The sequence below is a fragment of the Lathamus discolor genome, chromosome 3 (assembly GCF_037157495.1).
Source record: "Lathamus discolor isolate bLatDis1 chromosome 3, bLatDis1.hap1, whole genome shotgun sequence".
NCBI lineage: Eukaryota > Metazoa > Chordata > Aves > Psittaciformes > Psittacidae > Lathamus > Lathamus discolor.
Window position 1 is genome coordinate 147595613 of NC_088886.1, and position 14294 is coordinate 147609906.

Below are 14294 nucleotides of genomic sequence, written 5' to 3' on the forward strand. Positions count from 1 at the left end.
CTGTAGTGATAGGATAAGAGGTAATGGGTTCAAACTTGAACAGGGGGGATTTTGGTTACATCTTAGGCAGAAGCTCTTCCCTGTGAGGGTGCTGAGGCGCTGGCACAGGGTGCCCAGAGAAGCTGTGGCTGCCCCATCCCTGGCAGTGCTCAAGGCCAGGTTGGACACAGGGGCTTGGAGCAAGCTGCTCCAGTGGAAGGGGTCCCTGCCCGTGGCAGGGGGCTGGAACTGAATGAGCTTTAAGGTTCCTTCCAACCCAAACCATTCTGTGATTACATGTCTTGCTTTGAGTCAGAGAAGGTTTTGGTGTTCATATGGTGCTGAGATCAGGAGAAAGGATTCTGAGGTCTGCGGACAGGCAAGAGGAGGGACACACATGTTTTTTGGTGACTGGGTTAGATTGCTGTGTGTGTTATTCTGCTCAGGTTTAAAACACAAAGGTTGGGCGATTTGCCAGTAAGTTAGGTATGGAGAACAGCGTGGATCTGGGACTGAAATTCCTCATGTGTTAACACACAGTGCCATTCAGATTATATACATGAATAAGCTTGGAAAATTTCCCCTCTAACATGAGTGCTTGGTCGCAATTATTTTACAAGAGAAATACTCCTCTATCCTGTACCAAATCAGCATCTAGGATCTTTATTGCAGAATTACTGCACTATTTGCAATAGTGAATTCCCTTAAAGACAGTGAAATACGGGATTCACCAAACTTGTATCTCCATCCGATTTCTGAGGTTTCTGTATTGTGTTGTAATCACCACCACTTCATAAATTCCAATTTCTTTTTGCATGTCCGCTGCGTCCCTGTGCAACTGCCTTTGGGTGGGAAATAGGAAAAAAACAGCAATCTTGGGTTTTAAGCACTGTTGTAAAGACAATGAGATGGCAATTAGAATAACACGCTGCTGCTTTGTGTTTTCAGTGGTGGCCTGAAGGACAACGATGTGATTATAAGCATCAATGGACAGTCGATAAGTTCAGCCAGTGATGTCAGTGACATTATTAAAAAGGACAGTACGCTGAACATGGTCGTACGCAGGGGCAACGAAGATGTTATGTTAACAGTTGTTCCCGAAGAAATCGATCCCTAACCAGAAACATGAGCTGGATTTCATGTTTTCTTTTTAACAGCATTGGACTGCTTATATTCTCTCTGTGCTGGTACAGGAAACGTTAGACTTCTGACCAACATTCTGCTTCTTCAGTGGATTAGTATTGGCCAACAGAGTAACTTCTAATAGGTTTAAAGTGCAAAATCAGTGTAATTTCACATACTCCAGACGATAATGTTTTCCTTCTGTATTATGTATGCAATGTATTCTTTGCTGGCTGTTACATTCCCCGCTTAACAGATCGACGTTTGCTTCCCTGTGTTGAATAGATTTACCGTTACTTCCGCTCAGATTTAAACAAAACCCACGCACACAATGTGTGGTGTGGTATTCAGGTATTTATAGGTTAGCTGTGTTTTAACTGGAAATGCCATTCTAAAGGAGTAGTTGGGTGAAAAGGAAACACAATTGGGGAAAAAAAAAGAACTTTGGTTTATAAACACGAAGAAATCCCAACTGAAATAACCTTTCGAGGATCCCATGCAGGACTTTAATACTATGATATTTTCTTAGTGTTATTAAAAGAATTCAACAGAACCTTTTGAGAGTGATTCGTTTTCCTTCTCATTGGGGAGTGTTTTTCTTTGAACAGCACATCTGCCTGGAAAAGAATGTCCTGATGGTCTCCTTGTTATCATCATAAACCAAACCACTTATTTTTCACTATGTGCTTGTATTTGTGCTCTTGTGCATCTGCTTTTCCTACCATGGCTGGCTCGAATTTGTCATGTTAGCTGTTGCTGATTGCCTGTCTTCCAGATGCTAATACATTTTCCTTGTTGTTTTCATTGCTACTTCACCAATGCCTAAAATCTGTTTCTCCTCAATAGAAATCGTCATATTGTAGATCACAGATCCGGTACCACTCTAGTTCAGGTATTAGGATGTTTGTAACCATTGTAGATCCAGCCTTAAGCCATTTCAAACAGGCTGGTTAATACAGTCTTGAGTGCTGATGCGTGTATGGTGGGACCCGGTTTTGGCTAAGGTATTGAGCATTTCTCTAACAGAGAGACTAATCTTTATACGTGTATTTATGGATGCCCTTAAAGCTTAGCTAGTGAATGGGATTGTCTTACTGTGAAGGAGAACAATCAACTAAATTTAATTACAGTGTAATTACTTGCTTGGTAAGCGATAGGCTGCACAGCCTTTCCTTTTGTCTGTTGAAATATGTATCTCAGAGAATAAATCCAAGGGCTATAGACAAGTTCTGGTGGCTGTCATTCCTAAATGTGCTGCTCTTCTGGAAACAGCTCCTTAGTAAAACTCTTCCACTGGGTAGCTGGCAGTTTATGGTTTACAAAGAAAGGGCTGCATTCCACACAATTGCAGCAAGAATTCCTCTAGACCTGGATCCCTGACAGTGCTCTTTCTCCCTTCAGCTGTATTTCAGTTCTGTTTCAGCCAGCTTACCCCAGTCTGGGGAGCTCTTTAGCACCAGCGCCTGCCCTTACTCGCCTGGATCACCACAAACTCACCCAGCCATACAGTGTATTGACACTTGACATGACTGAACACCTCATTACTGATTTACTTGTTCTGTTGCTGTGGTAAATGACACACGTCTGGGAACCTGCCAAGGTGACGCAGTGCCAAGCACTGGAGGTCTGCAGTACTGTTGAGCATGAAAGATGCAAAGTAGAAATGATCTTGCCGAGGTGCTTTGTAGCGTATTTACACTGCAGGTTCATCTTGCTGATGTTGATGCATGTTTGAGCTTCCTGTTGAAGCAGTATTATGTTCTGCAGCCCATCCATGCCCTGCGTAGTGCACAGTGAACTGACATACAGCTCTCAGCAAAAGTGAATTGAAATCGCCCTCTCTGCTACTACACCTAACCCAACTAGCGAGAATCAAGCATCCCCAAAGCCAGGAAATTGTGTTTAAAACAGAAGTCATTATTCATCTGCCTTTTTATTTCAAAACAATTGGTTCATAATTTGCAGAGAGGGTTGATTCTCTTTGTTCTTATTCTTTGTTGTTGTGGTCTCTTAATATGCAAACCCATCAACTTTTCTCCTTTGTTTCTAGCTAGCTACTTTGGGCTTACTGACGATGTCCTTGCAATGACAGCTAGCACAGCACATCTTTATGCCTCTGATTTATGTAGAAGCTACTGTGAAGCATAAATACCTCAGGACAATAGCTCAGGATTTGCGTGTGCAGTAGGAACGTAACTGCTGTAAATGGTTTTTCTGCACCATTGGGATTAGTGAAATATGTGACCAGATTCCTAGCCCGTAGCTCCATCTAGTGGGATGTGAGATGTTCTTACTGCACCCGGTCATTTTCCATCATCTGTTTAAAAGGGGGTTTCTGATTTATCTTTTTTTTTATTTATAATTAATTTCCTTGCATCAGATATCCATAACCCCATGTATATCCTTAAGAAGGCTTAGCATTAACTCTCCTAATATCCAGCCATATTTATAGCTACCCGTGTTGGAGCTAGATGATCGTAAGGTCCTTTCCAACCCTATTATATGAGTCTGTGTTGCAATCAAAACTGTCTCTGAATGTTTTTTTTAAGCATTTAAAACAAGATTAGTCATAAGCAGAGACACAGAAGCAAAGTTTGTCATTAATATAATTAATTCGATTTTGTATTTTTGATGTATTATCGGGTTACAGATCTGGACCGGGTTTTATTCTTTGCTACTTCAATGCACAGTTCTTTCCAAAGTGCAATTGAAAATACTTTGTACAGAAAAGCTTTGGCACAGTTCGTATAAATATCGATTTCCTGGAAATTTTAGCAAGTGTTGGACGTTAAATCAGGGAAACCGGACATTCTGGCTTGATTGCCTGTATTTTGGAATGTCTGAAATGGAAACTGGAGCCGCTGCGTGTGTGATGCCGAGTAGATGGCTACGTGTGGCTACACTCGGAGGTAGTTTTGCAAAGCCAGTTCATTTATTCCATGAGGGAAATGTCTCAAGCTGTAAAACAAATGATCATGACTAACAATTGTCTGGTCTCTGTGGCTTATGTGCCAAGCAGTAAGGTCCTGTGGTTTCAATAGCAGAGGACTTTTTTGTTTCCTTCCCTCCCCATAACCATTTTGTATTTGTGTTAAGGAAGCTGAGGATGTTTCAAAACTACACAGTGAGACACACATTGAGCAGGGCATTAGATTATGTACATGTTCTTCTTGTATACCAGAAAAATACCGTGGAGGTGATTAAATCTGCAGTTGCAAATGTCCAGGGGAATAGTGGTGATCAAGAAGTCAGTAGCCACCAACCCAGAGTGGTGAATGGTGAGTGCCACTGAGTATGTATTTGCATGCAACGGTAGGTCATCACTGCCATCCTTAGAGTGAGAATAAATACATAAATATTCGTTTGAAGTTCCGGGAATCTCCTTGATTGAGTTATTGTTGAGATAATTCCTGCTGTCCCTAAATTCCTGTATTATTTCCCACTGTCCCTTTCACGTAGAAAGCACGGGTTCTGAGCAATCTGGTCTAGTGGAAGGTCTTTGCAGGGGGGCTGGACTAGATGACCTTTGAAGGTCCCTTCCACCCCAAATTATTCTATGATTATATGATCCTTTCCTCTGTTTTTTCCCCCTCCCTTTGCTCTAAATCCCTCTCCATTATTGCCTGTCAGTGAGAGGAAACCAAAATTACACGCAGAGCTGACGTTAAGTCAGACTGTGAAGTTCAATGTCAGCGAGCTGTTGTGAGGCTTTCTTCACACCAAGAGGCAGAATTACCTCAGAGATAGGAAGGCACCAGGCAAAGAAGAGATAGCTGAAGCTCTGCCTCATCTTGCTCTACCCTGGACTTTAGGATGCAAACCTGAGCTTGGCAACCTCCCATCCAGCATCTGATGGAGCTACCTGGAGGTAATGGGATTGGTAGCGTCACTCAAAACATGAAGGCCATTCTCCTTCTTGACTGTATAGAAATGAATAGCAGAAAGCTTTGCTGGTATCTACATTCTTATTGTGTGTACTCTGTACATCTATACCTCCTGTGCTGTGTGTCCAGCTGTGCTGCTCAGATACCTGATGCACACCCCATCTATTTTGTTCCTCTCAACCCCCAAACTCCATCCCTTCTGCAAGAGTCAAGGCTAGGCCTTCATGATTTCAGCCAGTTTAGCCTCTTTGTACTGTTACTCTGTGAGTATGCAGTAACTTCATTTGTTAAGTGTTTTTTATTGCATGAAGTTACTGCTGAAACCAGTGCATACATAATCTTGACTAATTGGATGGAGAAAGCGAGGAAAGAAGCTACCAGAGCAGCTCATCAGTTTAATCTGTCTGCATCTTCCTAAAAAAGTTTTCCTCCTATTTCAGTGCATTTGTTTAGTAGTCATGGTACTGCAGTACTTGTCCTCATAAACTCCCTAAGGAAGTGGATGATAATTAGGAATTGATTAGAGAGAAAATGAGTCAAAGCTAAAGATAGGAGTCAAATGTACCGCATTTGGTAAAGAATTAACATTAGTAGCTTGGAAATACTGCATAACAGGCTGGACAGGAAAATGAAATCTTTTCTTTCTGTCCATGCCCTTTTTGTTCTGGGTTTATGCAGAGAGCACAGTGATTTTCAGGAAGTTTGCACTGTGAATGTCTGAGGGAAGTGGACTGTGCTATAGCTGTGCACTGCTGCAGGAACATGATCTGTCAGGGGTGTGAGAAGAAATAGATTTTCTATTCAAAGGCTCATGTACAAATACATGGAACTTCTTTCCCTGAATAACTAAAGCTGTTTGTCCATCTTACCCATATGGGCAGACTGCTCTCCCTTCTTTTCCTCCATTCCATTCCTGTCGTCATTTTAACTCACATTCACTGTTTTTCTTCTTAGAGTTCTACCTTTAACTGCTATTAAACCAAACAGGCTGATCATAGCACTGAATCTGTTCCTGCACTTTGCACTGCTATGTGCTCCCATGCTTTCGTTTGAAGCACCATAGCGTGCAGAGTTTAAGCACCATTGCTTTGGACTAATTCATGCCATCATCTTTTGAACTCCAAGGCAACCTAACCTTGCCAACTCATATCTTTTACAGGTAATGACTCTCTTGCAGCCCTTTTTCTGCATCATCCTGCTTGCTGCTATTGAGTTCCTAGGGCAGATGGCACATATGGGGTTGCCACATTTCATAGACTTATAGGATCCCAAACCGGTTTGTGTTGGAAGGGACCTTAAAGATCCTCCAGCTCCAACCCCTGCCACGGGCAGGGACCCCTTCCACTGGAGCAGCTTGCTCCGAGCCCCTGTGTCCAACCTGGCCTTGAGCACTGCCAGGGATGGGGCAGCCACAGCTTCTCTGGGCACCCTGTGCCAGCGCCTCAGCACCCTCACAGGGAAGAGCTTCTGCCTAAGAGCTCATCTCAGTCTCCCCTCGGGCAGGTTAGAGCCATTCCCCCGTCTTTTATTTCTTTGGTCTGTTCACTTGTTATGGCTGCTCCTAGTGAAAGCACAGCCTTCTTTCCCCCTTCAAAATGAAGCTAATGGTGCACATTACCACTCTGCAGAGGAACTTACAGCTGTGAGATGTTACTGACTGACAAAGCTGAGATTTAGGCTGTGTCTGTCCCCTTTCCCAAAGCCCCCTAAAGCTGAGAGAGGAGCAGCCGCCCATGGGGCTGAAATGCCAAGAACCTCTGGTCAGGTAAGTCCACGAGGGGGCGAATTGAAGCTAAAAACTCAGCACCATCCTCTCTGGAAACTGCGCACACCGTGTCTGGACTTAACCACTAGAGCACTATCTGCTGGTCCTGTGTGTGGCGGTGGTGAGTGGGGTAACCTCGCAGGAGGAAGGGGATGCAGGGGGAAAAGCAGGTGTCCATGGAAGCCTGAACTTAGCGTCTGCTCAGAAAGAAGAGCTGAAAGTTGTCCTTGTAACAGAGCTGATCCCAGTTTTCCAAGAAACTGGGCAGATCTGGCAATGAAAGAGTAGATTTCTTTTGCCTGCATCAGGGCTAAGTTCATGTGTCTGGCAAGGAAGCAGAGTTGACAGTCTGGACCGGAAAACTGGAGGGTTTCAGGATGCGATGGCTGGTTTAAAATCCACTATAGCTTTGCTCTTCAGGAAGAACACCCAAACCTGCAAGTCAACCAGAAACAGGCAAATAAAACACTAAATAATCTCTCATTGTCACTCTGGTGCAGAACAAACCTTTAATAAAACACACCTCTAACTAACTAGAGAATAAGAGTACATTTCCCCACATATGAATCAGAAAGCATGGCCAGAGATAGTATCTTGCTTGAGAAGAAGGGTGCTACAGATGCCAAGGGAGGCCGAGAGGTGAAGTGCATTTGAATTGCTGGGTGCAGCTGTGGCAGCACAATCACAGCATTGCTCCCCCCACTGATGAGATAGGGCTTGTGAAAGTCAGGCACAGGGTTAAGGGTCTGTGGCTGAGGGGGTTCACCCCTCATCGTTAACATCATCTCATCAGTAAAACATGGTCGGAGAATGTTACGTTTACTGCTCAATTCTACATAACTCCCGTATTAAATTACATACAATATAGTAAAATACATATGTATTAGATAAAAATAAATTATAATATAATATTATTGCAATAAATATACTACCCATATTACTGAAATAACATGTTTTCTGCTAGGATAGTTTATTGGAAGTTTGTCTTAGGTACTTCTACAGGCTGTCTGTGCTGATTGAACTGGTCTTTTGTAGCTCTGACTCCTTTTCTCAGCTGTTTCACTCACAAGTTAGGGCAATGCATGAAATCCTGTATTAGAAAACCTTTATACATAACAGGCTTTCCGCTGCAGCTGTACCATGCAGTTGTTGGCCATCAGATGAACTGAAGATTGAACAAGGCAATATGTATTTTCTCATCTTTACCATGCAAGTGCTAGACTTACTTAAACAGAAAACAAAGTGGTAGAAGCTTTGTTGCTGAAATGGAAAGGATTTATTTATCTCAATCTAGATATCATGATATCCAGATGTTACTGTAGGGAAATCTTTATGTAACTTCCATATAACAGTGAAATAACTAATACTTATTTTATGTAATTGTAAATCCTGTTATTTAGAATCAACCATTAATTTTTATGCCCAAATATGATGATTTCCTGTGCAAACCCTTTTGGTCAAAATTGCATCCCCATGCTAATACTATGTTAACTATGTTGCTACTACTAAAACTTGACACTTGCACTCGTTACAGGAGAGCGATTCTAGCACCCTGCCAAACATTAACACTTAACACAATGATGAACCTTTTGAACAAGAATGAAGTCTTTCAGATGAGAGTTCTGGATATCAGGATGCCTATGTTAAAATTTGGTTTATGGAAATTAATTTCTTAAGCCTCTTTTCTTTGCCTGCATTTCTCCCAGGCAGCAAGAACTCAGAAGGGCTAATAGAGTCTTTCTAAGATGAGCTGATGTGCAAGTCAAGCATATATGGGTTCTTCTCTGGAAGCGGGCATTGCTCACAAAGGCAACAAGATGTACGGTCTAGAGTGGGCTTTGCAGGAGTCAGACTGACTTCATTTTACAAAACCACATCATATTATGACTTTTCTTTTTTCCTTTTTATGTTGTTCGAGCCATTCTATGGGAGATCTTGAACAGGAACTTGGAGAAGGTGCCCCATTGTTGCGGGTGTCACTGGAAGTGAAGTAGTTCAGCATGATGCTGGCCAGATGGCTGGTTCAATGAGTGGGGTGGCACCATCCTTGAGCTCTCCTGGGACTCAGTCCTATTGGAAGGGTCAGGCAGGGCTTGGTGTTGGTAAGGAACATGGTTTTCTGGGGGGATTTTGCCTCTTAAGTTTTGCTTGGTGCCCTCTTATTGCGATATGCTGTCAGCATCCTTTCTGTGGAATGGTGTAGTTCTATAGAATGGTACAGTATGGTTGTAGTTCTCACAGCTGCTGTCCTGCAGGGAATCTGGTTGGGAGCTGCTTTAGGGCATTTTATGTTTCTGAATCAGACCCTTGCCAAAGCTTTCAGGAGGGTCTGCTTCAGCAAAGAAATACAGTCAATTTATTTAAAACAATGGCCACAGAAAATTGTTTCCAGACACTTCAGTGACTCTCAAGAACGAGGAAGTGGCACAGAAACCTAAGGCAAAGTGCCGCAATCTGATCCCAAATCTCCTATAGAAGGTCAGTGCAGGAGCAAAGAGGGCTCGGGCTGTCTCTGTGGAGAGCATCAGTGTCGGGCTGAAGCTCTGGCTAGTGACCAGAGCCTGCATTTAGGTGTTTCTGGTCATTCCTGACTTTGGTAAGCACCTGGGCCTCTCTGAGTAGAGGGCTTCCAGGGTACAGCCTTAAATGTCTGAATTTCTGGCATTTGGGGTTGGAAGTCAGTGTCGATTCAGAGTATTGCCTGAGTACTCACTAGGCTGGAGGGCACTTGGCACATACTGCATGATATTCTGGCAAACACATTGCAATAACGAAGAAGGGCAAGGGTGGTGAGACAATGGCGCAGGGTCTGCCCCATCCCTGGCAGTGTTCAAGGCCAGGTTGTGTGAGGTGTCCCTGTCCATGGCAGGGGGGGTGGAACTGGATGATCTTGAGGTCCTTTCCAACCCTAACTGTTCTATGATTCTATGATTCTAGGTTGGACACAGGGGCTTGGAGCAAGCTGCTCCAGTGGAAGGTGTCCCTGCCCATGGCAGGGGTTGGAGCCGGATGAGCTTTAAGGGCCTTTCCAACGCAAACCTGCCTGGGATTCTCTGAATTCAGTCTGTGTTTGTGCTGTTTGGGAACTACAAGCCATCCTGTTCGTACTACGTGGGTAACTGAAGAATTGCTGATAGTGCACCTGGGCCTTGAATTAGTCAGGGAGTATTGGGTGCAAGGTTGGGCTGGGAAGCAGCCTGGGGAGTGATTGTTTATAGAATGGAGTTTATAGTGACTGAAAACAGTCACTGGGAATGATGTAGCTGCTGTTTGGCTTCATGGCTCAGACCCGTATCTGTATGCTATATATTGCCATGCTTCAGTGAATAAAGTAGAACTAGTTGTGAAAGCAGTGTGTGTGTGTGTGCTTAGCCTCTTTCTTTACAGACGCTGCAGTGCTGGTCAAACAGTTGTTCACCTCATAAAGCATATTTTTGTGGTTTCTTTTAATTCCTTTAAATGTCTTCATGGACAAAATCTTTCTCCTTTCTAATAGAAATGTCCTTGGCTTTGACTTTTCCTCTGGCTATGGGCTTATTTATTTTGCCAGGATGGCAGAAGTGTTTGATACAAGTGATATTGGGAAAAGGAGGCACAACTGCAAAGTGACCAGCCCAGATAAATTCATGGAACTCTAAATTCAAAACTACATGGGATGGATTGTTTAGGAAGTTGGCCAAACTCTATAGGCAAAAGTACGTGTTAATAATACAGAGCACTGTTAGTTTCTCACCCACTGCATAAACAATGTGGGAAGAGTGTCAATATTTGTTTAAAAGCAGTGTTAAACTTTAGTTAATGCAAAGCACTTTGCCGTTTTCAGGGGTGAAGCAATTCATGGCAGGTTGTGAACTTTAGCACTGACTTTGGGTTTGGAGCTCTTGGTTGGAAGAAAACAAGTTTTCAAGCTGTGATATCTGTCAAATGCTTCTGGTTATCCTTAAGTTTATGGTAACATTTTAACTTTGCAGTGAAATTTTATGGGACTGTGGTTTAATGGCTCATTCTACTAATTATTGTCCTTTCTGTGTTCAGCAAACAAAAAGATTGTTTCAGAGCCACCCTCCTTCTGCAAGCCACTGCTTGCCCTTTTCAACTTCTGCTGTTTTCTTGGGTATTAGATCAAGTCTGCTCAACAAGCGTAAGGCAAAATTCAAGGGAGAACTTGGATGGATGGATGGATGGATGGATGGATGGATGGATGGATGGATGGATGGATGGATGGATGGATGGATGGAGGGATGGATGGATGGAGGGATGGATGGAGGGAGGGAGGGAGGGAGGGATGGATGCTGAACTGCCCTTCCTACCTCTTGCTGGCATAAGTTGCCACCAACCTTGGGCACACTTAAATTTGGTTACTGGGACTCAAACATTTAGCACATGCCCAAAAGGTCTGAAATAGTGGGTAACATCAGTAAGTGACTTCTCTGCTGCTAGTAGGTTGCAATCAAGAAAGGTCTTTAATCAGTTCTGTTCTAGCCGTGCATGGGCTCTCAAACGTCTGTAGTGAACAGAGCCAGAGGTGTATGACAAGAAAAGCAGGGGGTGAAGTGAAGAAAAGCTTGCTCAAGTAGTGCTGAGAGAACATGTAAAGTATGAGCTGAAGGGCTGTATGAGGTGAACAAAACAGCCAGAGAGGACAGGGATGAAAGAGGGCAAGTAAGTCTTTCTACAGGAAAAGACCGTTTTCTCTTGTTCACATATCATCAGATGCACCACTGTATTTGTACATGTTTGTTTCTTAATAGCCACTGAGAAATGACCATTACTGGAAGCAAGTACAGCAGAAGGATGGTGGGAGGTCTCTACAAGGAAGGAAGCCAGAATTCCCATGGCCAAGCTGCATGGCTTTTGCCAGTTGCTGGCTGAATCGTTTAAACTTCACTGTTCCAAGCAAACAGAGCTTAGGAAGACTTTTACAATGAGGGTGGTAAAACACTGGCACAGGCTGCCCGGAGAGGTGATGGATGCCCCATCCCTAGAGACATTTAAGGCCAGGCTGGATGTGGTTCTGAAGAGGACAGAGCAGAAGTGACAAACTGCTACAGACTGACCAGAGTTCCTTCCTGCTCAGGGAGGGGAGCTAACAAGAACCAGGAACAAAGGAATGAAGTTAAGCCTGGGAAAACAGGGAGAGTGTTATTTTAATTTATCTTTGTTTCTCACTGTCCAAATTTATTTAAATTGGCAATAAATCAGATTATTTTCCTCCAAGTTGAATCTGTTTTCCCTGTTTGACAAGAAGTGATTTTCATGTCCTTAGCTTGACCCATGAGCTTTGTCACCTTATATTCTCCCCCTGCTCTGTTGAGGAAGAGGAATGAGAGAGGGGCTGGGTGGGTGTCTTGCAGCTAGCTAAGGTCAATCCACCACACTTTTCTTCTTATCCAAGGTCAGAGATGGGCTTCATGCAGTGAATGCCAGTTCTCAAATGGTATAGCCATGCTGTGGTGCTTCCAATTGCAACTTCCTAGTGGACCTGGGTTAACCAGTGACCCTAATCTTTGGATCTGTCACACATGTTCTTCTTTTCTATTCAAATGTTAAGTGGGTTTTTGGTTTTTTTTGGGTTTTTTTTTTTGGTGAGTTTTCAATGGCTTTAATCTGGTTTTGCTTTTCTTTTGTCCCTCCAGGTATGCAGCAGCTGCCCCAAACTGTTTACCGAGCCACATCCCTTACTTCCTTCAGTCCCTCCAAATAACCACTTCCTCTATCTGCTAGCAAGACCATGAGAAGACAAGACTGCCCATGTTTACAGAGTCAATGAACTGTTTGCTTGTATAACAAACTAATCCTTTCTTTTTCCCCATTCCCAATATGATGTTTGTGCTTCCTTTCTCCTTTTGATCTTTTTTTGACTCCTCTCTGCTATTGAGTTTGGGTGCTGGCTGTTCTGGGCCAGGACAGTTACACTGCATGGTTCATGAGACACAAGAAGCCTGTCTCCAAGTTCCTGAGAAGTAATATGTTTACCAACCAGTAATGAATCCAAATCCATCTAAAACTAGCAACAGGAACAACCAGTATGTCAAATTGTTGTCTACTGGAAGTTTTTTGCACAGTTTGTCTAGGAAAAGGATGCAGAATTCTTTGCATAACGAAGCCTCTTGGCCAAACTTTGAAGATAACCCTGCTCTAAATTAGGGGTTGGACCAGATGGCCTCCAGAGGCCCCTTCCAACCTAAATATTTCTGCAAACCTGCAGGTTTCTGTCCTGTTCAAACATCGCCAAATTTAGCAGTGCTGTGCAAATGCAGGTTCTTGCATCCGCCAAACCCCAACCATGACCTGAGATAGTTTCTCTTTGCAAAAATCCACTGTAGGGTCCCATTATTTATCTGTTATCTGAAATACGTTGTAAATACAAGTGGAAGGAGGAGAACTGTGTCAAGGGACCTGTAAAGTTCTGAAGAGCTTCAGAAATGGAGAACTTGGGATGGATTTTCTCTTTTTTTCTATTCTTCCCTCTATGGCCAAGCTTGCATTCCTCGTTCTCTGAGAAGGTTTGTGCAGTTTAACGATGATCAGTGTATGACCACTGACTCTTGGCTTGAGTTTGTGACAAAAGCCAAAAGATTACTTTGGTGACTTGGGAGTTGCAGTAGATGACTTGTAGAGCTTCAGCATACTGTCAGAGTCTTGTTACCCTGGTGAAGAGATAGCACGTTGAAGGATGCACAGAGAACCAAGAAAGATGGCTGTACTTACTTTCTATTGCACATTTTTGCAACATCTATTAGGACAGGCACACTCATAAAGCAGTCTAGGGGAATTCAGGGCAACTCAGCAGGACAGGACAAGGGGAACGGCTTTAACGTGACAAGAGGGGAGACTGAGATGAGCTCTTAGGCAGAAGCTCTTCCCTGTGAGGGTGCTGAGGCGCTGGCACAGGGTGCCCAGAGAGGCTGTGGCTGCCCCATCCCTGGCAGTGCTCAAGGCCAGGTTGGACACAGGGGCTTGGAGCAAGCTGCTCCAGTGGAAGGGGTCCCTGCCCGTGGCAGGGGATTGGAACTGGATGAGCTTTAAGGTCTCTTCCAACCCAAACAATTCTGTGATTCTATGATTCTATGACAGTAAGTTATGTGTGATATTTTTCTCAGTCCCTGAAATGGCACCTTCACAACAAGGACTGGGGACATGATGGTTATCTCCAAGTGATGCCCTCCCAGCAGCTGGTGGCTGTGTCTCCTTGAGGGACTCCAGGCCAGTCAGAAGGGTCTCCATAAGCCTCTCAATTGTTTCCCACCATGTTCTTACCCATCCACATGTGCAGTTACAGAAAGGAAGGCTCTGCTACACAGACTACATGTCAGCAACTTTGGCTCTGATACCTCTCAAACCCAAGAAAGGGAGATGCTATATTAGTGGTAGCATCAGAACTTCATGGCTGAAAGAGGAACAGGATGGAAAAACAGCAGCAACCACTCTGATCTTTACCTTCCCTGAGGAAAGATGTCAGGTGGTGTCTTCTTGTAGAACCAGGAAGCTATAAATGTTGGGTAATAAATCAAACACCGTCATGGAATTTAGGGAAGTAAGAG

At 43.6% G+C, this 14294-nt stretch overlaps 2 protein-coding genes across 2 annotated transcripts in view; both read left to right on the plus strand.

Moving 5' to 3' along the window:
* HTRA1 (HtrA serine peptidase 1) overlaps positions 1–1654 on the plus strand; it is a 35491-nt gene extending 33837 nt beyond the window's left edge. Inside the window, exon 9 of the mRNA XM_065672425.1 lies at positions 928–1654. Coding sequence (XP_065528497.1) covers positions 928–1096 — 169 coding nt within the window. The 3' untranslated portion in view covers positions 1097–1654. The remainder of the gene's footprint in view (positions 1–927) is intronic.
* Positions 1655–6718: 5064 nt separating this feature from the next.
* DMBT1 (deleted in malignant brain tumors 1) overlaps positions 6719–14294 on the plus strand; it is a 62623-nt gene continuing 55047 nt past the window's right edge. The window contains 1 exon segment of the mRNA XM_065670715.1: positions 6719–6750. Within this exon segment, the coding sequence (XP_065526787.1) occupies positions 6719–6750 (32 nt within the window).